We start from the raw sequence: 23747 nt of genomic DNA, 5'->3' as shown, positions 1-23747 counted from the left end.
TACATACATGATGAACATTTAACGCCCCTAGGATTCTGGTCACGTGCAATCATTATGAGGGCGGTAAAAAAAAACTATACTATCATCATAATAATAAAAGAGTAATGATGATGATGATGATACCCCTTTTGGTAAAGAATTTCATCATCATCATACAGTATATTGTATACACGGATCATATCAACATCATTGCTGAATATTATTCTGTTTTGTTTTGTTTTTTGTTCTATATCATCATAATGTTTTATATTATGGCTGATGCTTGCCTGCCTGGAATGAATGAATGAATGTCTGATTAAGATTCATTAGAATTTAGAACACACACACACACACACACACACACACACACACACATACATACCGAAAGAAAACAAATTCGACAAGAAATAAAACGAAAACGAATAGAATATATTTGTGGTTTTGTAATGTTTATGATGGAATTACTTATGGTACAAATGTGAATGTGGATATATATAGATTATTATTATTTGTACACGTTTTAAATGGTTATATTTCTGGTTATTCAAAGTAACAGAAACACATAAACACACATACACACAGAGAGAGAGAGAGAATCTTTTAGGTCAAACATTGGTATCATCCAATGGGTCTTGAATTTTACTCATTTCTGTAATGAATACGATTCTGGTGCCGGAAACGCAATTATTTAATAAGGAATAGTGAGAAAAAAAATTTCAAATTCTGAACAGAATTTTTAAAGAAATAAAACAACAACAACAAAAAATCAATCCAACCAACCAAACCAACTTTTCAGTGGTAGAATGTATGAAAAAAAAATTTATTGTACTTGTTGTTGTGTTCAATATAATAATGATGATGATGATGGTGAAAAAAAACCACTTTCCACTTTCCAACCGAAACGAATAACGAGATAATTAATCATTTCAGATGATTATTATCATCATCATCATCATCATCATCAGAATCGTGTACATATATGATAGACTGGAATAATGTAAGAAAAAAAAATTATTAATTATGAAATGTAGTCCACTACATACGTATACGTACGGAATGAATGAATTTCGATCATAATCATCATCATCATCATTATTATGGAATCAATGAAATGGGAGAAAAAAAAATTAATAACAAATACAGGAAGAGAAGAAAGTATTTTTTTTAAAAAAAAGAATTGATCAACTTAGATAATAAAAAGTTTTTCGTTTTTTTTTCGTCATTTTTGTTGTTGTTGTTGTTGAAAACAAAACGCCTCCCGAAACGCCTATTTTTACGACAGAGAGGATACCAGAAACCAGATAATAGTGGAAAGTTTAATGGAAAATAAAAAGAGAGACAGACAGAGAGAAATATACTTGAAACTCTCAAAGTACGAAGATGAGAGAAAGAGAAACAAAAAAATATATATGTTATTATTACTTTTTTTTCACTTTTTGTATATCATCATTATCGATGGGCACCTTTTTTGGAAAACTATGGTGAATTATATCGAATATAATACCGATATATATCGATACTTGGTAATCAAGAAAATTGCCCATCAATACAATGATGATGATGGTGGTGATGATGGTGGTGGCAACTAACTATTTAAACGTGTTTTTCAAGTGACTCTTATAAATAGAGGAAAAAAAAAGTTCAAACCCGAAAAAAAGTAGACCTAGAATGGCGTTTTGTTTTCAGGAATAGGAAAAGATGTAACAACAACAACAAAAATAATTAAAAATAAATTGACAGGCAATACGATGATAATAATGAAGCTAAGAAGAAAATTGATTGCCAACGAACAAAAACAAAAAAAAACTAAAGATAAGATAATGTCGAACACATTGATATGGATGATGATGGAAATTGAATTGCATCAAACATCAGTGTAACGATATTTATGATTTACATATTTTATATCCCCCTTTTTCCATCATTTTTTTCATGTTTCTTGTTCGCCAAAAAAAAAATTTGATTAATCAACAAAAAAGGTGAATCAAAAAATTGGATTGGTAGCCGAGTTTTTTTTTCTGGACGATGATGATCAAAATAAATACCTACCAACGTCCATAGATTTTCGTTGTTGTTGTTGTTGTCATTTCCAATGAAAAAATCTCGTGTGTGTGTGTGTGTCGTATTTACGGTACATGGATTTATGATAATTATACATAATGGTCATGAATGAATTTGTTCATCATAAACACACACACATTGAGCAATTGACTATCAACCATCAAAAAAAAAAAAAAAATGAAATGATATTAACAATAAATAAAAAAACAGAGTTTTACGGAATCCATAGGTTGAATTTGTTTTTTTTTTATTTAATTTTTTCCATAACCTAACCCCTTGGGGGAAAAAGAAGAGGACAGTGAAGTTATGTCACAGAATGAAATTTTTTTTTTGTGTATGTGTGTGTGTTGTAATAAATGGATCTTCCATCGGGTATTCTAAATGTAGTTTTTTTTCTGTTCTCTCTGGTCATCATCATGACAGTATATTTATTGTTATTTAGGTGGAAGAAAATTATTGAATTGAGAGGTTCAAGAGTTTTTTTTTAATTGCTCTACTCATCACACACACACACACAAAAAAAAAAATTTATTCATTCATTACATAATCGTACGCATGCGAAATATTTGGTATTGTCCAGCAAATATAATGTGGACCTCAAATTCATTGAAATTTTCAAAGAAAAAAACAGAACCAAAACCAAACCAAAACAAATGAAATATGATAATGTGCATAGTTGGGATAGTTGATGATTTTCAAATTTTTGCAGTTTTGTTTTTGTTTTTGTTTTTATATTTTTGGAAAATGAACTGGAAATAAAAATTTGGATTCTTGAAAATCAAAACAAAAACAGAAAAAAAAACATTAATGCCAGCTGCCGCTTGAAAAATATGGAAAAAAAACAGAAATGAAAACAAGACCACAACTACTTATGATAACAAAACAAAACAAAAAAAAAATGCAAATGGCCAAAACTATTATTATTTCCAGTTATAAAGTTCAACAAGAATTTTTTGTGTTTTTTTTTCATCATTTTTTTCAACATTGAATAATGATGATGATGATGATGATGATCAAAACCAATTGAATATTCATCATGTAAGAATCATCTCATTTCTCATTTAAGATTCCATTCGTTGATCTGTTTGTTATGTAAACACACGTTGAGTTTTTCATATTTGTCACAACATCAAAACTAATTGAATCAATCACATTGGTACATTAGTTTTCACAATTGCATCCATTTTGTTTTTTTTTTTTTTTGCCATTCAAATTGAATCAATTCATCCATTCATTCATTCATTTGTTGGTTCAATGTCAATTGATTTTCTTTTGAACAACAACAACAACAACAACAGTCACCACATACATACATACCATATATATACAAACAAATACATGAACTGGACAATAGGATGATGAAATCCATTAAATCTTTCTTTCTTTGTGTATATATTCGATTCAATCATCATCATCATCATCATAGCATATTATTCACCATTTATAATATACATCGATTTAGTGTAGGATAAAACTTTCAAACACACACAAACCAACACACACACAAAGCAAATACGAATTATGTTTGAATCGATATAATCGATGAAAAATTCTTATCAAAAATAATATTCGATACGTGTGTGTGTGTGTGTTGAGTGAATTGAGATAAATTTTTTCTTCCATTTCTTTTGCTTGCTTTTCAACCATATAGATAGATAAATCAAAACAAACTAATACTACCTAATAATACAATTACTTGTAAAATCGTCATCATAATAATAGTGGTGAAAACTGTGTATATGTGTGTGCCCAATGGAACGGAATCCGGAATATTCCGTATCACATCTCAAATCGGGGATTGTGATTGTAGTGATGATGATGGTGCAAGAGATTTTTTTTCTTTTATTTCCTTGTTGTTGTTGTTGTTGTTGTCGTTGTTGTCGTTGTTGTTCACAATCATTGTTGATTCAGTATCGAGTTGGATTCGAACAACCGTTTTTGGCAATAAAATTCTGATATCAATTGTCAATTGACTCTATTCAACAACAACAACGACAACGACAACAACAGCGGAGAATCATGTTGTTGAATGTTTCGTCATTAAGAATGTATCAGATGTGATTTGAGATAAAGCAATCAGTCCATATATAGCGGCCAAAAAAAAATTTTTTGATTCTTATTATCGATGAATAAGATGCTTATATATGGATCTATGGCCGATCTTGATCTTTTCATTTGAACCATTGAAACTTCGTTTATTAACTTATTAGATGAATATCTTTTACACTCTTTCCTATGGGATATTATATTTTTAAATGCTACAATGAACATTTATAATAACAACAACAACAATGAAATGAATGAAAGACGACAAACAACTTACAATGAAGAACGACATGGTGACAATTGAACATTGGTTGTCATATATACATATATGAATCCATATATATGGATGGCTATTATTGCCAAGTCACTGAATTTCCATGTTGGTTATTTGTTCCAATTCATTCCGTTTTGTTGTTGTTGTTGTTGTTGTGAATGTCTCAATTTGGCGTTCCAGCATGAACAAAAGGTTAGTGTATAGTTTGTTATTAACGCTACATAAACATTATATTGCTCATCATCATCATCATCATCATCGCTATTAATACTGATGATGATGATGGTGATGATAATGGTAATGATGACGGGTATAAAAATGACATTTTTTTCCCTTGATTGTAGTTTTTTTTCATATTTGTACGTTTCCCATATCTTGTTATGAAACAAAAATTTTTTTTTTTTTTTTGTTTCAAATAAGAAATGAATATCGTAATGATTGGCAATGAAAGAAATAAAATGTGCAAGACTTTACACTGGTTTTTCTGGCCAAAGGCTAAATGTAAATTTCTTCTTTTTTTTTTGGTTTTGGTTTTTTTTTCATTTCTAAATGAAAAAAAAAATTACATTATCATCATCATCATTATCGCTGTGTTCTGTGCACGGAATTACGGAATTGAAACGATTTGAATGAATTTCTTTCGCACAGAAAAATTTTCATCGCCATTTTCTAATTTTTTTTTCACTTTAATTAGCCTTTTTTCATTCTTCGACAATCAAACAAACGGAAAATTTTCCACCAAACTGGAAAAATTTGCACAATGTACAATGTTAAATTGAAGAAATTTTAAATGTGAATAAAAATTCAGAAAACAAAAACATTAAAAATTTCCAGATCGATATTGTCATTCGTGTGTGTGTGTGTGGCAAGATAATAATAAAAAAAAATCGTTCCAAAAATTAGATTAACCAAAAAAAAATGATGATACTTTTTTTTTCTATTCGTTTCGTTGACCCGAAAAACGACCAGAAAGATTCTTCTTTTTTTTATGACAAAAAAAACACGTAATTAAGCCATTTTGTTTCTTGAAACTTTTTTTCCATTGTCTTCTTCTTCTTTTGGACATTTTCGGCTCATCAAATTTGGAAAATGGCTCATTGATGAAGAACAAAAATCTATTTATATTGGAAATCAATACCTTCAATACAATCAATTGACGACCAATTTTTTTTGATTTTCTCTCTTTCTCTCTCTCTCTCTTTAGCTAACTGAATTACAGTAAAGGTCAAAATGTGAAAATTTTTTTTTTAAAAACAGAAAAAAAACATTTAAAATTACTACTTTATTTTTAAAATTCGAGAAACAATTTAAACACATTAAATGGAATGCAATAACAACACAATGCACAAACACATAAATGGATCTGTCCTGTTTTTGTTTTGTTTTTTCATTCGATAACCGGGAATTGATTCTCAAACAGAAACAGAAACAGAACATCCATAGATTCTATTCAATGCAAAGTAAACACACAGATAGCTAGAGAGAGAGAGAGAGAGAAAGAAATGAATTTTTTTTTTAAACTTTGGATGTGAAGAAAAGATACTTTACACTTTAACCAAGTTATTGTTGTCGCTGTTGTTGTTGTTGTTGTCGTTTGAAAGAATAAATTGGGTACTTTCGATTTTTTTTTCTTCGCACTCGTATTTTTTTTCCTATTTGGTGATGATGAAGAAATCAATGTGATGAATAGTGACTGTGTGCGTAGCAAGAAAAAAAAGACATTTGAAAAAAAAACTAAATCAATTTAACACAACACAACACAACAAACGACAAAGATGGTTTACTTTTTTCTTTTCGTTTGGTATTTTTGGATATATATATATATATTGTGGACAAATGAAATATTTGTATGCATTTCCACATTTACTATATGCCAAGTGTAGAAATTCTAGCCATTCTATTAGAATCAAGTCAAGTCCAGTTAGATGTCCATTGAACCGATTCGCTGCAATTGTGTTTTTTTGTTGTTGTTGTTGTTGTTGTGTGATTCTCGTGTTGATGGATATTTTTTTTCCTGGCTAAAATAAATAAATATTGGATTCAATTTTTTTTGTTTTGTTTTGTTTGTTTGAAAATCCGATCAAAGTGGCTTGAAACATTCGAGTTCATATGAGTTTAACACTTGCATTGACATGATCGATTCGATTCATGGTGTTTTGTACTATTTCAAACGAAAAAAAAATGAATTCAAAATCATCACATGATGTGTAAACGATGTACATGATTCTTTTTGCTACAGAATTTAATTGTCAAAAGGAAAAAAAATTTCAACTGAACGAATGAATGAAAATGATGAATTTTTTTAAATAATTTATTTCTCATTTAGTTTGTTCATTTTCTACATTCGCTGGAATTCATTTTTTCATGAAAAGAAAAATTGCAAATCAAATTTAATGATGACGGTACACACAAAAATTCGTATGAAAAATAAAAGTGTATAAAGTGTGAAGTGTGAGTGAGTTAGACATTAAAAATCACTTTGTTTTAATATCCCCAGTTGGATGGCTGAATAGATCTGACTATGAATAAACAAAAAAATTAATGGACACCGGATTTAGATCATCTGTTATATAACAAACGATTCATCGATATTGTGTTCGTAGTTGTCATCAGAATTTTTTTCTCCTGATAGAAATATTTTTATCTCTTTATCTCTCGCTGTAAATCATCATAACTTATTCATTAAGTAAAACATAGATACCGGATTCTTACATCATCATCATCATCATCATCGTAGTTATTATTAACAGCTTAGAAATAAATGTATGCGAAGGGGCAAGAATTTGCGGATGTTTGCGTGTGTGTGTGTGTGTGCGTTTATGTGTGCTAGAAAGAAGCGAAAAAACAAAATCGGCGGATCAATTTAAGCCGTTCAAAGAAAAGATATATGTGATTCAAGTGATAAATCTCTAAAGAGAAAGAGAAAAAAAAATGTGAACACAACAACAACAACAACTCAGGCAAACCAAACTTTTACTTTCAACATTTTTTTTGTGTTCATTTAGTTACTTACTGATGATAATCAAAATGGATTTATTTTTTTTTTGTCGGTTGTCGGTTGTTTTTGTTGTTTTTCTCATTCGCAAAAAAAAAAAATTCTCGGACAGCTCTGCATTTATCCAAAGAATCGGGCTGATTCGTTTTTTTTTTTTTTGTTTCTCGGTTCTTGGAAATCAATCGTAATCTTTTTCTTTCGTCACATTATCGGTTACCCGAGAACAAAATAACAACAACAACAACAACAACAAAAAATTGAAACAAACATGGAAAAAAAGGATGCTAGTTTAGAATGGAAAAATGGGCAAAATTAATTCAAAAACTTGGTGTATGTGTGTGTGTGTGTGTGTAAATCTTAGAAACACAAAGCAATGATAATAGAATCCAGTAGTCAAGTTTTTTAGTTTAGATTGATGAAACTAATGATATAATCAAACTTTACCATGTTATAAACAAAAAAAAAATTTTTTTTTAAAGAAAATTTTTTCACTGAATGAATAACTCTACTATTTTACACTAACTTGATACTGCTGAATCCCAGTTTATTTTTTTGTTTTTTTTTTTTTTTGTTCCAAAATCCAACTTTTTTGCACATTTTTCATGTTCACACACATACACAGACACACGTACATTGGTAGTCAGGAAAAAAAAACAGAATTGTAACCATATTGCTGTATTGTGTGTTGTATGATGATGATATGTATAATTGCATCATTCCTTTGGAATCTTTTTTTTTGTTGTTGTTAGCTACTAACTAAACAAAACAGAAACTATGTAGGTACGAAAGAAAGAACGAAAAAACAACAACAAATGAAAAAAATTCTTGTATGGGTAAACATTATTATCTCTTTGGAGAATTCCTGAAAAAAAAAGAATTATGAATCAAATGTGTGTGTGTGTGTGTGTGTGTGTGTGTGTGTATGTAGATATATAGTGGATGTATATGGATACACACGCACACACACACACATGGAATAAAGAAAGAATTGGAAAAGAAACAAAAAAGAATGTACATACATAGTTTTTTTTTGGGGTAATCATCATCATAATAAATTGATGGCTATTAATATCGTTTGTGTTCGTCGCTATCTACTATCATCATCATCATCATCATCATCGCTATATTCATTCATTGCCTTTACATCATCATGGTGGTGGTACTAATGCTAATCTAGTCCACACATCGAATGGATAATGAGAAATGAGAATATAAAAAAAAAGTGAATGAATATATATACTATGTGTATAAATGGTGAAAATTGTAACAAAAAAAGAAAAAAAAACATTTAAAGTGAATAATATATATATAGCCTGTGCTGTGTTAAGAAACAAATGATTCGGACAAAAGTTATCAATTTATCATTTATTTGAATTTGTGTATACACAGTATGGAGAAAGTATGTGGAATTTTTGAAAATTTTTTTTTGTTTGTTTGTTTGTTTCAACCATCACGGAACATTGAATAAATAATCAACAAATTGATAGCATTCAAAGATTTTTTTTAACGATCATCGGTTGATTGATATTTCAATGAGAGAAAGAGAGAGAGAGAAAAAAAAATTCTCAATTATCACTATAAATTCTACATTACACAACAATGAAATGTTGTGGCCATAATAGATAAATTATTGACATACAAACATACATATGCACACAGACAAAAGTTTTCCATACCATATGATTCTGTACTAAATCATTTGCATTCAAAACTGTCAAACATTGGACAAAACAAAAATCATAATGATAATGATAATAAAGACACTGACCCATGATCATGGTCAATAGAATTATTATCATATTCGTTTGTCGAATGGAAATGATGATAACAATTCTGTTCATTATCTGAACATTTGATATATATATTTAAATTACAAAGAATGAAAGAATAAATAACAAAAATTCCACAAAAAAAACTCATAAAAAAAACACTCAATAATTATATATATGGAATTTAATTCTCGATTTGAGAAATAGAATGCAATTCATATATATGATGATGAATTTGCATAAAAATGCCGTTTGAATTTTTTTCCTGTTCATCACAATGGTTTGGTAGTAGTTGATGGATGGGCGTATACTGCTGCAGCTGCTGCTGTTGATTTTCATTCATCATAATCATTGTTGTTTTTGAAATTAATAACCCAAAGGGCATATTTTGAAAATTTTTTTTGTCTTGCCACCCAGAAACAAAAAACAAAAACAAACACCCAAAACATAACTTTGTTCCATTTTTTTTGATTATCAACACCAGTGTAATAATGAAAACATTCAAATAATCATTGGAATTTCTCAACAAACAAACAAACAGGCAAACACAATGAATACATTTTCATAACGAATATTCGGAGCTGGTATTCGTTGAAAAGAAATTGTGAATTTAATAGTTTTTTTTTTACTTTGTCTTATCATATCAAAATCGTGGCCAAAAAAACTTTTTAATCAATGATAATGATAGCTGTCATCATCATCATGATTTATTTTTGATTCAAGAATCTAATTGACAATAAAAGAATCATGAATCATCTAAATATCAATATAGAGAGAGAGAGAAAGAGATTCTTGTGAATTGATTCACCCAATTATTATCATTGTCGTTGAATCCAATTTTTCATCAACAATCAATGAAATTCAAACACCACCACCACCACCACCACATTACTTACTTGTCCATTTTGATTCAGTTGAAATAACAGTTTTATTTTTGGCACAATATAACCTCTTCAACCTGGGCCAAAAAAAAAAAAACAATTCAATCCATTATTATGGGCTTGTGAAATAAGCCACATGTTTTTTTTTTCTTTCAAAATAACAAAAAAAACAAGTGTGTGTGTCTGCGATGATTATTAACCACTTTTCATTCACCTTTTATTGTTGTTGTTATCATCATCATCAATTGTTCCAAACAAAAAAAAAAAGTTTTTGGACCATTTTGTACCCCTCCATCCATTGATGATGATGATGATGATGAAAGTTTTCATTTCTTTCTTTTCTATTTCTCATATGTTTCCTCTTAATACCTCGATTTATAACTTGTGTATGGTTCTAACCAGAAAACAAAAATTGATATTATAGATGGATTGAATCGAACAAAAAAAAAATATAGGTGTTATAAAGGAAAAAAAAAATTTTTTTTTTGTGATTTGTAATCTTTAGTTGTACACTATAATGTGTGGTGTTATTATAGTCTAGATGTTTTTTCAATAATAGCAATACTGTCGAATTACAGCAGCCAACAACAACAACAACAACAACAAAGAAAAAAATAAATAGAAAATTTCAATACTTGAATGAAATAAGAAAGTAGATCGAAAGTAAAAAAAATCTAATAACATCAATCTACCTGCCCTCTACCAACCCCCATACAAATACATTGATAATATGTGTATGTGGTAACTATCATTCATCCATTTCGATACGAATGATGAAATGAACAAAAAAAAAATAGTCTAGCTAGCGGCCGACAACAATATCCGAAAAAAAAGTGTGAAAAAAAAATCATAAAATAAACGAAAATAAAAATGAAAATGAAAATTTTCGCGCCGTTTTCATCAATTCCCATTTGGCCATTGCACACATTGTATGTGTATGTGTGCGTGCGATATGGATATGGAAACACAGGAAAAAATAACATTTTTTTTTTGGCGAAAAGAATATACATTGAACTACTGAAACTAGGTTAAAATTGAAGTGAAAAAAGTTTAAATTTTTTTTTTTATATTTCATAAATTTCTAAACAACAACAACAACCACAACAGAACCAAATTTCTGGATTTTTTTTCAAGCCATAATTCTTTTCTTTACTTCTTGGGCCCATTGGTCATCATCATCATCATTTTTCTATGGCCATCGAATTCTATCTATGTGAATGTTCCATCCATTCATTCAGTTTGTTTTTTTTTCACTGGCCGCAAAGATTCATAGCCTTAAATAAATAATAATCCCACCATGTCTCAGTGTGTGTGTGTGTGTATGATGTGTGTGATGTGATGTAATATAATAAAATAATAATCTAAATTTTATTTCAGTTTTTTTTCACATTTCTCAAAAAAAAAAAAAATTTTTTTCTCATCTTATTTCTTGGCTCCTAATAATATCAAACACGATATGAAATGCATTTTGTACGGAAAAACGTTGGGTTTTTAGATTGTAAAAAAAAACGATGATGATGATGATGATATTACCAGCGGGCTTGAATTTTTTATTTTTTATTTAGTTTAGTTTTGTTCATCATCATCCTAATCATCATCATTGCTTCATGTCATGTTAAATTTTGGCCAGTTGAAAAACCATCAATTTGTACGGTTATGAAACAAGCAATTGTAAAAATCATAATATAGTTGAGTGATTGGCCTGGTTGGTTATCAGTAAAAATTTCATTTTAATGAGAAATTTTCAATTTTCAATTCTGTTTGTTTGCTTCCCTTTTTTTTGTCTGTAATTTGAACATAAACGAATTACCGATTGAATATCTATACCATATATATCATCAATATATAATGGTTATGTTTCGGTACAAATCAAAAATTGTTGTTGTCTGTCGATTGTTTTATTTTGTTGTTGTTGTTGTTTTTTTTTACCATTTTATGACCCTAATGTTGTGTTTGGATAGAATCACATGATGATTATCCATATGTCATTTATTTTACAAAAAATCATTTTCCATCAACACCATATATTTCTGGAAACGAAATGGAAAATTCTAGATTCATTCCATTCATTTTTATTTTCGTTGTACCATAAATGAATCATTTACATGATGTGGGAGCATGATAATTTTTTTTTATTATTTGAAAATGTAAAAAATTTATTCAATTGACAAAATTTTGAAATTCTGCTACTACAACGACGACGACGACTTTATCATCACTCAGCAATTGTCTAAACAATATATTGTTTGATGCAATAATCATTCATGTGTGTGTGTGTGTGCATGTTTTTTTTTATTTGTTTGTTTGTTTTGATGATTTGAAACAAAAAAAAAACATATGAAACATATAATCATCATCAACATCATCATGACTCTGTTTATCTTTTTGTTATGTCGTCGAATAATCGTTTAAATAATCGGCATCACAGAATCCATCGAATACATTTAGATTCTGGAATGAAAAACCGGAATGTATGAACTTACGTATATGATCCAAATATTAGGACAACTATAATTATTTGGACCACCACAGTGGCCAGTAGTTTGGCAATGAAGAAATGAAAAAAAAACTTATTCTAGCTTTTGTTCAAAGATGAAAAGATGCCCCCAAAAAAACAATATGCAGTAACCTTATTATTTAGTTTTTGAGACCAAAAAAAAAGAGAAAAAAAAACAAAATAAAAAGTTTCAAATGAAAAATAACAAAACGTTGAAGTATTTGAAATACATAATAATGATGGTGGTGGCGGTGGTCATTTTGTTGTTGTTGTTGTTGGCCGAGTCAATTCTTTGGATTCTCTTTAGTTTTTCAGACTTTTAAGTTTTTTTTCTGCTTCGACTGTGTGTGTGTGTGTATGTATTTTGTAGGAAAAATTTTTTTGTTGATGAAAAAAAAACATACATATAAAAATGTGCAATGTTGCCATTGAAGTGAAATGAAATTAAATAATCAAAAAATGCTTTCCATGGAACAATATTGGAATGAAAAACAAAACAAAATGAAAAAAAAAAATTCAAACCGGTCCATACACACACACACACAAAATTTTCATAAGAAAGTCCATTTTTCCTGAATAATAATAATAATCCAGTACTATGTTCTAGAAACACTATGTGTGTGTGTGTGTGTCAAAATAAATTGTATGCCTTGTTTGTTTTGCTTTTTGTATTTATCCGAGCAACAACAACAACAACAACAAAAATTCATATTTGAACAAACGACTAATGATGGTGATGATGATGAATACCGTTTTGTTCACTTTTTGTTTACAATCGAAAAACAATTTCTAGTTTTGTCATTTTTATTCTGTTTTTGTTAGTTAACATTAACACAGTACAGCACAGCACAACCAAAAACAACATTGATCGATGGTGCCAACGGATGATTCGATAATTAGAGTAGAAATAGTATGGTCATTTCGAACAAATTATCATCATCATCATCATCATCATCTGACTATTCACAACATCATAGTTTTGTTGTTTAACCATAATGATCTTGTCGATCCATAAGTGTGTGTGTGTGTGTCTGTTATCCCTAGTTAAATGGAATCAAGATTTCATATAATTTCGAATTCAACAATGGAATGAATGAATAAATGGTACACTTGTTTCACCAGTGAATTAGAAAAAAACATAGTTGCTATACAAAGATTATATCAGTTCTTGTTCCAAAATGGTGCCGATTCGATTCCATTTATTTCTGGATCTTTCATTTTGGTTCGGAACACACATAGTAACAATAAAATAAAAGTCTAATGACAATGATGATTCTATCTTGATTTTTTTTCTTCTTTTTTTCATTCCCGGGTGATGAGTTTTTTTTTTGCAAACCAGTCTATAATGTTTACAGTTTGTTCCTTTGCTTGTTGTTGTATGATTATTTGTAAATTTGAACGATTGATGTGACCTATTCAAATGTATGAATGTTTTGTTTTACCGTGTTTTTTTTTCTTTGTCGCCTTTTTCTATCAATTAACTTCCTATTTTTGTTTTGTTTTGGTTGGTTGGTTGGTTGGTTGTCCATGTACAAATACACGCCCATTGTTTTTGATCGTTATTTGTATGTGTGTACAAATGATGATTTGTGGAAAAAAACTATTTGTTTGTCGACGACATGTAATTCATGTGTCTGTGTGGATTATTCATCATTATTATTCGTAAAAAAAGAAAAAGACAAAAATATTCATGATTCTTTTTCTTTTTTTTTTCTTATTATTAACGATATAATGTCTTTGTTACATAACATAATAATAATGCATAGATAATCCATCTTTAATTAAAAATAAACATTATCATTCCAATAAGTAAATCATCGTCAATGTTTATCCTTATTATCATATAAATAAAAGAAAATGAATGACAAAATTGCAACACACATATTTGATTGATGAAATTTGAATGAATGTTTATCGATGAAAACGCAAACACATCGAACGACCTTTTGATGAATTTTTTTTTCTCTTTTTTTTTGCAAAACAACGAATAATTATAATTTAGTCGTTGTTGTGCACAAAATGGATCAAAACAAATACACACACACACACACACGACCAAATTTATTCAAATGTTGGATAGAATCATGATCTTTCTGGTGTATATGTCATTTGTGATGAATTTATTACTAGTTTTTCATTCAGTTACCAACCAAAAACAACCAATGGTTACAAGTAACAGTGTGTGTCTGTTGTAGCTCATTCAAAACATAATTATCATCATCGTGTTTCAGTGGAAAAAAATAATATAAAAGAGAAGAAAAACATATAATTAATATCAAATTAGAGATCAAAAATGGAAAAAAAAACAAAAGAACTCTAGCCAGCAGTCTAAAAATGAACCTGAAGAATCATCATCATGGCGACATGTATGATGATGATGAAACCAACACACCCGTTATTCAAATTGAAACAACAACAACAACCATTGAGTAGCCGCCCGGTTATAATCATTGAATCCGATATTAATTTTTTTTTCTACCAATTTTACTTATAATAATAATGATTATGATGATGATGATGATAATAATAATATTCATTCATTCATTCATTTTTTGAAAACAGCAAAGAAAAAAAAACAAGAATTGGATATTAAAATGTTGAAAACGATCTATATCTATACCTATACCTACATATTATTATTATTATTATTCTCTTTGGATTCTGTGCATTTTTACAAATGGATAATCATTATCATCATCATCATAGTTATTATGAGAAAAAAAAACGAAATGAAAAACCCATTTTTATGTATATTTGGCTTAAATTGCTTTAAAATTTTCTTTTTTTTCCCGTTTACGAATTCACGCGATTCAATTGATTAGTGTTATTGATTAGAACGAAAGAAAATAACTGGCATTTGTTTTTACAGACATATCAATATCAATAATTTGTTTTTTTTTCCTTTTTTGTTCAGATTGCCATTTTGTCGACAACAATAATGTGATGTACGAAATTTCAAATCATCAACATCAACATCATCCTCATCATCATCATCATCATCGTGATTACCGAAATCATCGAATAAGATCTTTAACAAATTATTTTGCATCCAATCTTATTTCATCAACATTGTACAATAATAATAATAATAATAAGAAATATTCTGCCTCTTTTCCATCATCATCATCATCATCGTCCATAATAACGGCATCAACATCAACATCATCAACAACGACAACAACAAAAACGATTGACGATAATGTTGGCGGTGGTGGTGTTGGTGGTAAAGATGCACCAGAATTCATAAGCCAAATATCAAATCAAACAATCGCACTTGGTCGTGATGTTGTATTTGAATGTACAGTCAATCATTTAGGCTCATACAAGGTTTGTATACAAACAAAAAAAAAACGAAAACCAATCATGATGAAATTTCCATAAAATTTCTGTTTATTTTCAAGTAAAAACAAAAAACAAAAAACAAAAACAAAAATTTCCGTCAAATTTTTTTTTCTTCAATTCAATTATATTGCATGAAATTTTGTTTTTGAATTTCATTTTCATTTTGAAAATTTTACATTTTAACAAAACACCATCATTATATATAATGTATGTATATATGGATCTTAATTTTTAAAAGTTTTTTTTGTTTTTGGCTGAACCATTTTCTCATTCACACTAACTAATTGACGTTGGACGTTTATTTTTTTTTCTCACTTTTGCCATCTTGAATAACAAATTGCCACTACTGTAGTTGGAAGGAAAAATTAATGAATCACGAATATTCATTCATAGAAACATATTATTCATTAAAAGTGACATTTCTCTGCATTTTTTTTTCTACACTTGGAAATTCTGCATAAACATTCACACTGTGTTCATTTATCCTTCGTCAAAATTTTTCCATTGAGTAAAGAAAAAAAATTTCAATAATTTTTCAAACGAAAAAGAAAAAGTTATTAATTCATTTATATCTCAGACACACACACGCACATCATTTTTTCCCCTTTGTCGGATGTTCATGTATTCAATGAGATAATCTTGTTTTCATTCATGTTTTTGTATGGCGCATTTTTTTCCACACACATTCATTGCACACACACACACACAATCGGATGAACTGGATTCCGTATTCCAAGCACACACACATTACATTCAGTACGCAATCACAACAAGTCCAAAGAAAAAATCCTCATAAGACTCTTTTTTTTGTCATTCTTTCTTTCTTATGCGACAAGGACAATTTTTATTAAAAACAAAAAAAAAACAGAAAAAAAATTCAATATTGATAGATTGATACATTGACTATATATATATATGGAAGGAATAATTCAGAATTTTTTTAGTCAATCGTCTTGAATTTATGTGAATATATCACAGATGATGCAAACAAAAACCTCAAACACACAACCCGTTGTTGTTGTTGTTGTTGTTTTAATTGAAACATAAAGAAACCAAAATGATAGATATCCATATCCATATTTGAATGGATTCAATTTGGAATTGATGTATGAATGATAAATAGAAAAAAAAATTATCAAAATTGATGAATACATTACGAAATTGAATGATTTTGGTTATTTTTTTTATTGGATCCAAGTTATATCGATCACAATCGACAGATGATTGAATATATATATATATAACACTGTTGTGATAATCTGTTTAAGTAAAGTATGATAAAAAATCCCTTTTACCGTTTTCTTGTATTTATTTATTTCCGTTTGACCAAAATATTATCCTTTTCGATGATAAATTTATTCCCATGAATGGGATCAATTTCAAGATGAATGATATCACATTCATGGCTGTTTACATTTACATAATATTTATTTATTTCTTTTTTTTCAGCATAAAATGCGAAAGAAAGAAAAAAATCGAAACCCAGAATTCTCTATCTATGTGAGAGATTAGATTAGGTTAGATTTTGTCAACCGATATAGTTTGTGTTTGTTTGTTTGTGGAGATGAATTTTTCTTTTTTTTTCACATCATTTTTTAGTTGATTCCATTCGTTGTTGTGTGGATGAAATGTCCTTTTTTTCTCTCTCTCTCTCTCTCAATTTGAATCAAAATTCAATTCGAAACATTTCTAAAATGAGTTTTTTTTTGTCTGTAGTGTGTACATTTGGTTCATTAATTTCATTTGATTCCAAACTTTTTCTTCATACTACCAATGTTTTTAGATTAATTGAGTTCACCGTTTACGTTGTTGTTGGTTGGTTGGTTGGTTGGTTGGTTGGTCGGCCAACACCGTCCATTGATAATTTAATTTTCAATCATGACAAAATGACCGGAAAACTACTGTTAACCCTTTTTTTTCATTCAATCTGATTTCACTAATGTTTGAAATGGAAAAAAAATTACATTGAATTCTTTTTTTCTCTTTTGTTTTTCTAGATTGCCTGGCTAAAAATCGAAACACTCGATAATACTGATGATGATAATAATGGTGATGGTGGTAGTAATGGTGATGGTGGTGGCAAAAATTTTCCTACAATTGAACCGGAATTAATTTCCATACAAACACAATTGATAACAAAAGATCAACGTTTTCGTGTTGCAAATAATAATCAAAAACAATGGTTCCTTTATATTAAACAGGTGAAATCAATTGATAAAGGTAAATGATGATGATCTAGGATTTCTTTATGTAAAATAAGAAATTATCGTTTTTACTTTTAAAAAATCATCAGGATGGTACATGTGTCAGATAAATACCGAGCCACTTATAAGTCAAGCTGCCTTTCTCGATATACTTGGTAAGTACTCTATTCTCTTGTATTATTAGATATTTGTGATATTGATTGTTTGATTTTATAGTTGCCCCAACAATCGATTATAATGCAACCAGTTCAGATGTTAGTGTTGATGAAAGACATCGCCTGTCCATACATTGTCGTGCAAATGGCCATCCAACACCAAATATTGTTTGGCGTCGTGAAGATAATAAAGATATCAATCTTGGCCTTTATGGTGGTAAACGATATTCAGGTAATAATGATGAACATTCATTTACATATTCAAAAAAAAAAATCAATTAACTGTCCATCTTTTCTTTCTATGAATTTAAAAATATCATCATCATCATCATCGATGAACAGCAAAAAAAGTTGAAGGAGAATTTCTTAACATTACTCAAGTAACCAGAGGTTTGTACAAATTGAATGACCATTGGAGAAATTATTTAATTAACGAATCTTTATTTTACTTTGTTTTTTGTTTTATTAAACAGATGATATGGGCGCATATCTTTGTATAGCATCCAATTCAGTGCCTCCAAGTGTAAGCAAAAGGATTATTGTACATGTCAATTGTAAGTGATTGCAATATATCGGAATTGAAGATTTTTCTGTTCTACTGTGTGGTGGTAGGGGGGGGTAAAACCTGCCTCCGCAAGAGTATGTTGTTGTTGTTGTTTTTTTTTGCTTCTTGGATTGTTCAACAAATTACATTCCAGAACATTCGAATGATGATGATGATTATAGTGATAATGGAGGATTTTCTTGACGATCCGAAAAACGTAGTAGTGATAATTAACAAAATTCAAACATTAACAAATCTATATTCTGCCGATTCAGGCATTTTTTTACTTTTTACTTTGGAAGACATTCTTTTTCAACTAATTTGAATATATGATAAAGATCATGATTATATCATGAGAATATTTTCTGTTCTATATAATAACAAATTCTTGAATTCTAAAACAGAATAAAAAAAAGACTATTCTAAGCAAAGTCAAACAAAAAATTCCATTCGAAAGAAATGTTTTATAATGATGATGAACATCGCGATTAATATATATCGATGTAATCGACATTCGTTTCACGGTGCAAATGTCGATTGGTTTTTAGTGCGAATGTATTTTGATTTCATTAAAAAAAAATGCCAGAGACCTTTCTTTGTTTCAAGTTTAAAAAAAAAAATGTCGACGATAGTTTGGAGAAAAACATTAAATTTAATCAACAATTCTGTTTTTCATTTCTACTAGCTAATGATTATGATGATGTTATCATGTTTCATCATTTTTAGCTCGAAATAAAGATCGATCGATGGATCGATTGATTTCCTGGCAGGATGTCGAATTTTTTTGTGGACAACAAAATATTACTGCACTGTTCTTTCAAGTACAATATTATTAATACTCATAGCATATACATCGTGCTTGAAATGGAAAATTTTACAATTGAATTTTGATATGACAATCTGAGAATTTTAAAAATTTGTGTTGTTGTTGTTTTTTTTCCATTCTATTTTGTTTTAGTTCGACCAAAAATCAAAGTATCCAATCAATTGGTCGGATCAACCATTGGCAGTGATGTACAATTGGAATGTCGTTGTGAAGCATCACCACGGCCAATAACATCATGGATTCGTTATGATGGCCAAACGATACCGAAATCATTAACGACCAAATATAAAATGAATGAAGAACATGAATCATATCGTACAAAAATGAAATTACGAATATTCAATTTGGATGAAAAAGATTTCGGTAGCTATAAATGTGTTGCCAAAAATGTATTGGGTGAAAAAGAAGGTCTAGTTCGTTTATATGGTGAGCATATTCAAATTTTTCAATGTTTTCATTTTCAAAACTAAATTTTTTCGTTTTCGTTAAAAAAAAAAAAAAATAGAAATTGCACCACCATCTACACCATACATGTTATCATCATGGCCAACATATATCTATACATATCAAGGCCGGCAACAGAATCAACAATTGCAAAATTTTCATCAATCAAATAATAATTTGACCAATAATAATAATAACAACAATCTGATGGGAGATAAGAACTATGATTACAATGATTATCAACATCAAGCATCGTCATCATCATCATCATCATCATCATCTTCGGCAACAACGGCAACAAAAACAACGATGATTATGGTGGAAAAACCAATAATTACAATCTTGTGTTTTGTTTACATGATGAAATCATTCATTGTTTAATTGGACACCACACACACACTTTGATGATTTTTTTTAATTGTAAATAACAGAAAAATTCAATTTAGCAAACACTAAAGTGATTCATATTTTTTTTTCTAGACCAGAATTCATTCAGTCATTAATTAATTAATGATTAATCAATTTTCATTTGGAAGAGTACAAATTTTTTTTTTTGTTTATTTATCTATACATTGTCTAATCAATCAATCAATAAATGTCGAAATGTTATGAATTAGTTATTGATTTGTCATTGAAATTTTTTGTTTTGTTTTGTTTCTAGTCACCACACCAGTTTAGTTGGATCGTTTAATTTTTCTTGTTGAATAATATTGATCGACAAATTTTTCGTTCAATGCAAAACGTTCGAAACATTTTTCCAATCGTTCAAGATTGTCCGGCATATGTGACTTATCTTTTTTACCATTCAATGATACGGGTAGATTTTCTTCGTCCATATAATCCAATAATTGTTGCCGTTTAATGTATACTAATTTTTCACGTATTTTGGCAGCCATAAAACCTACAATTATTTTCATAATTGGATTCAATAACCATGGTAGATCGATGACAAAAAATTGTTGCAAACTTCCTGGATATAATTCAATGACATTTAATTTAAATTTAGTCAAATCTAGATTGATATTGGAAACACCAGCACCATTAGTGTCCATCAATAGTATGAAACCTTGTTCACCGGCCATACGATCAATACGTTCAAGATTATGGACAACATATTGGCGATAAAGAAGTGTTAATTCTTTAAAATGAATTTGATTACGAAATATTTCAAGCTGAACATAACGTCCTTGTTTATCACGGCCAAGAAATTCAGTTGAATCATAAAATTCTAATGGAAAATATTGATCAGTACGATCATGTATGCCGAATTCTTTTTTCCATTGTAATGCTTTTTTCATCAATTCAAATGCTTGTTCTTCGTTATTATTAAATTCTTGTAGATAACGTTTAACTTGCCATTCTTCTTTCTGTACACGTTCTACATCAATTGGATGATATAGTGATGGATTTTCATCCACTTCTTTATTGAAACGTACACGTAATGATTCAATTTCTGACATGTTTTCGATGTTCGATGTTATTAATGTTGGACAATGATTTAACAAAACAAAAAAAAACACACACTAAAAAACAGTTCGAAATTTGATTATGTGGACAATGTTGTTCGAAATGAAATAAAAATAAAATTTTTTTTTTGAACAAATGACTGACGGTTTTTATAAATGAAAAAATGCACAGCAGCAACTTGTCGTTTAAGTTTTGATTTTTTTTTTTTTTTTTTTTGATAATTGATGACTTGAACGACAGCAATGATGATGATGATGATGATGATGACAACTAATGAAAGTTATTATCTTGTTTTTTTTCACTATTCGTTCTCACAGTGGTATGCATTTGTACTATTTCGTGGCCATTTCTGTTTTTTTTTTCATTACCATATTTTTTTTCTTCTTCTTTTAGTTAATGATTTCATGATCAAACGATAATCATCATCATCATCATTTTTTGATCGTCATTAATGTATCAAGGAGAGAGTGAAAAAAAAAGAGAAAATTTCGATTAAAACGCATTATCATCATCATCGTCATCATCATCATTATTATTGGTTGAATTTGATGATTAAAAATTTCAATTTTCTTTTTTGTCTCTCAATTTTTCTTCTATTTTGCTAATCGATCGTGATCAACCCATGAAAGTGGCTAATTGATTATTATATTGACAGTTTTTTTTTCTTCAGTTTTCTTCTTTCAATTTACGATTTTTTTCCCCGATAATAAACTTGTTGATGATGTTTGATGTGGTGGTGGTGATGGTGATGATGGCCATTTATTAAATGTAAAATTGATCGATTCACACCTTTATTTATTTTTTTTCATATTTTATGGAAAAAAAAATTTGTTTGCAAAAAAAAAAAAATTTTTATTTTCATTCGACTAGAAATATGGCCAGAATCTAAAGACAAATTTTTTAAAAAAAACAACAACCAATAAAATTGAAATTGAAATTGAAATCCAAAATAACGATGAATGAATGAATAAGGGAATTTGATTAAAAACAAAATATTGTAATATTTTGATCATTTTTTTTTCATTATTCTGGCCAATCCGTATTCTATTGAACATGTTTGTTAGGCAATTTATATGATGATGATGATGATGAATTGAATACCCGTTGGTCAGAAACGATTCCTGAATGCATAAGCAGATGCCATAAATAGTATGGCTGCAATGAGATCTAATAATGCCGATACATTATAATGATTATTACGTTTCTTATATATTGACTGTAATGTTTGTTCAAATTCTTCTCTTTTTACGGTCATATTATCGAATAATAGTTGATTATTACGTTCATAATAACGGCCAACTTTACATTCATGATTCCATGTTTGATATGCTTGATATGATAATAATGTGGCCAGTGCTAATAATGCAATGACAATCTATTTTTTCATCAAGAAAAAAAAATGTGTGAAAAAACAGAAATTGACAACAACAAAAAAAAATTTCCATCGATGATTCAACGGAATTTTTCCACTTACCAGATAAAAACTAAATTTTGAATGATACAAACGGCTAGCGATATTGCAGAAGCTTAATAAAAATATTATCAAACCCAACGCAAATGCAACAGCCAGACTGATTTGTATTTCCATTGTTGCCACTTGTTTACAACCACTTGTGAATAATGAAAAATATGATGCCAACAACAGAAGCTATTTTTTTCGTGATGAACAAAACCATAATATTGCAAACAAACAAACAAAAAAAACAAGCAATTAATGTCAATTCATGATAAAAATTCTAATATTTACCGATGCCCAAAGGGAAAACACTCCATAATAGTTGACAGTTTTTTTACGATCATCATAGGTAGGCATTGTTGATCCAAGAATTGTTGATTAATAGGAATTTGAAAACAAAGAATATGTGTGTGTGTGTGTGTGTGTGTGTGTGTGTGTGTGTACGATTTGGATGAATAAATAATCAGCACAAGAATTTTTTCACAAACAGAAATAATTTATTATTATTCGTAATCAATCGATACTGAATAATTGGTGAATGAACTTCAAACATATGACGTATTATCGATATGATGTTTGATTTACGAATGTGTCGGATATGAATAACAATCCAAAATCAAAATCAAAAACGTCTTGAATGCTGCATCGTTGAATAACAAAAAAAAATCATCACCACTGCCACTGCCGCTACTACTACTACTAAATGAAAGGAAAAATTAGAAATCAGGTATTTTTAGTAACTTCAGTAACAAAGAAAAAAAATGGCTAAATAAAGGAAATTTGAAAAAAAAACTTGAAAATCAAATA

General features: G+C 28.9%; 3 protein-coding genes across 3 annotated transcripts in view; 1 reads left to right on the top strand and 2 right to left on the bottom strand.

The window, feature by feature from the left end:
• Nucleotides 1-21686, top strand: part of LOC124495658 (uncharacterized) — a 29665-nt gene extending 7979 nt beyond the window's left edge. The window contains exons 2-9 of the mRNA XM_075733408.1: nucleotides 15417-15829; nucleotides 17842-18064; nucleotides 18138-18203; nucleotides 18265-18435; nucleotides 18546-18593; nucleotides 18677-18757; nucleotides 19706-19999; nucleotides 20079-21686. Coding sequence (XP_075589523.1) covers nucleotides 15417-15829; nucleotides 17842-18064; nucleotides 18138-18203; nucleotides 18265-18435; nucleotides 18546-18593; nucleotides 18677-18757; nucleotides 19706-19999; nucleotides 20079-20398 — 1616 coding nt within the window. The 3' untranslated portion in view covers nucleotides 20399-21686. The remainder of the gene's footprint in view (nucleotides 1-15416; nucleotides 15830-17841; nucleotides 18065-18137; nucleotides 18204-18264; nucleotides 18436-18545; nucleotides 18594-18676; nucleotides 18758-19705; nucleotides 20000-20078) is intronic.
• LOC124496307 (motile sperm domain-containing protein 2) lies at nucleotides 20546-21477 on the bottom strand. Its single transcript, XM_047059819.2, has one exon. It carries the CDS (start codon nucleotides 21475-21477, stop codon nucleotides 20692-20694), a length of 786 nt encoding a protein of 261 aa, XP_046915775.1. The 3' UTR covers nucleotides 20546-20691.
• A 635-nt stretch (nucleotides 21687-22321) lies between the features above and the next one.
• Nucleotides 22322-23594, bottom strand: LOC124495518 (uncharacterized). The gene is made up of 3 exons (XM_047058911.2): nucleotides 23232-23594; nucleotides 22959-23132; nucleotides 22322-22859 (listed from the first exon to the last, which is right to left on the bottom strand). Exons 1-3 carry the CDS (start codon nucleotides 23295-23297, stop codon nucleotides 22593-22595), a joined length of 507 nt encoding a protein of 168 aa, XP_046914867.1. The 5' UTR covers nucleotides 23298-23594; the 3' UTR covers nucleotides 22322-22592.
• Nucleotides 23595-23747: the final 153 nt, after the last annotated feature.

The sequence above is a fragment of the Dermatophagoides farinae genome, chromosome 8 (genome assembly GCF_024713945.1).
Source record: "Dermatophagoides farinae isolate YC_2012a chromosome 8, ASM2471394v1, whole genome shotgun sequence".
In the NCBI taxonomy this organism is placed as follows: domain Eukaryota; kingdom Metazoa; phylum Arthropoda; class Arachnida; order Sarcoptiformes; family Pyroglyphidae; genus Dermatophagoides; species Dermatophagoides farinae.
This window is presented reverse-complemented; position numbering and strand designations above follow the sequence as displayed.

What these genes read in the sequence shown, in the direction of transcription:
- LOC124496307 (XM_047059819.2), bottom strand. Translation starts at nt 21,477, where the DNA reads ATGTCAGAAATTGAATCATTACGTGTACGTTTCAATAAAGAAGTGGAT.
- LOC124495518 (XM_047058911.2), bottom strand. Translation starts at nt 23,297, where the DNA reads ATGCCTACCTATGATGATCGTAAAAAAACTGTCAACTATTATGGAGTG. An exon ending in TGTTTTCCCTTTGGGCATCG is followed by an intron (nt 23,133 to 23,231) that starts GTAAATATTAGA and finishes CGAAAAAAATAG; the next exon opens with CTTCTGTTGTTGGCATCATA. An exon ending in CAAAATTTAGTTTTTATCTG is followed by an intron (nt 22,860 to 22,958) that starts GTAAGTGGAAAA and finishes ATGAAAAAATAG; the next exon opens with ATTGTCATTGCATTATTAGC.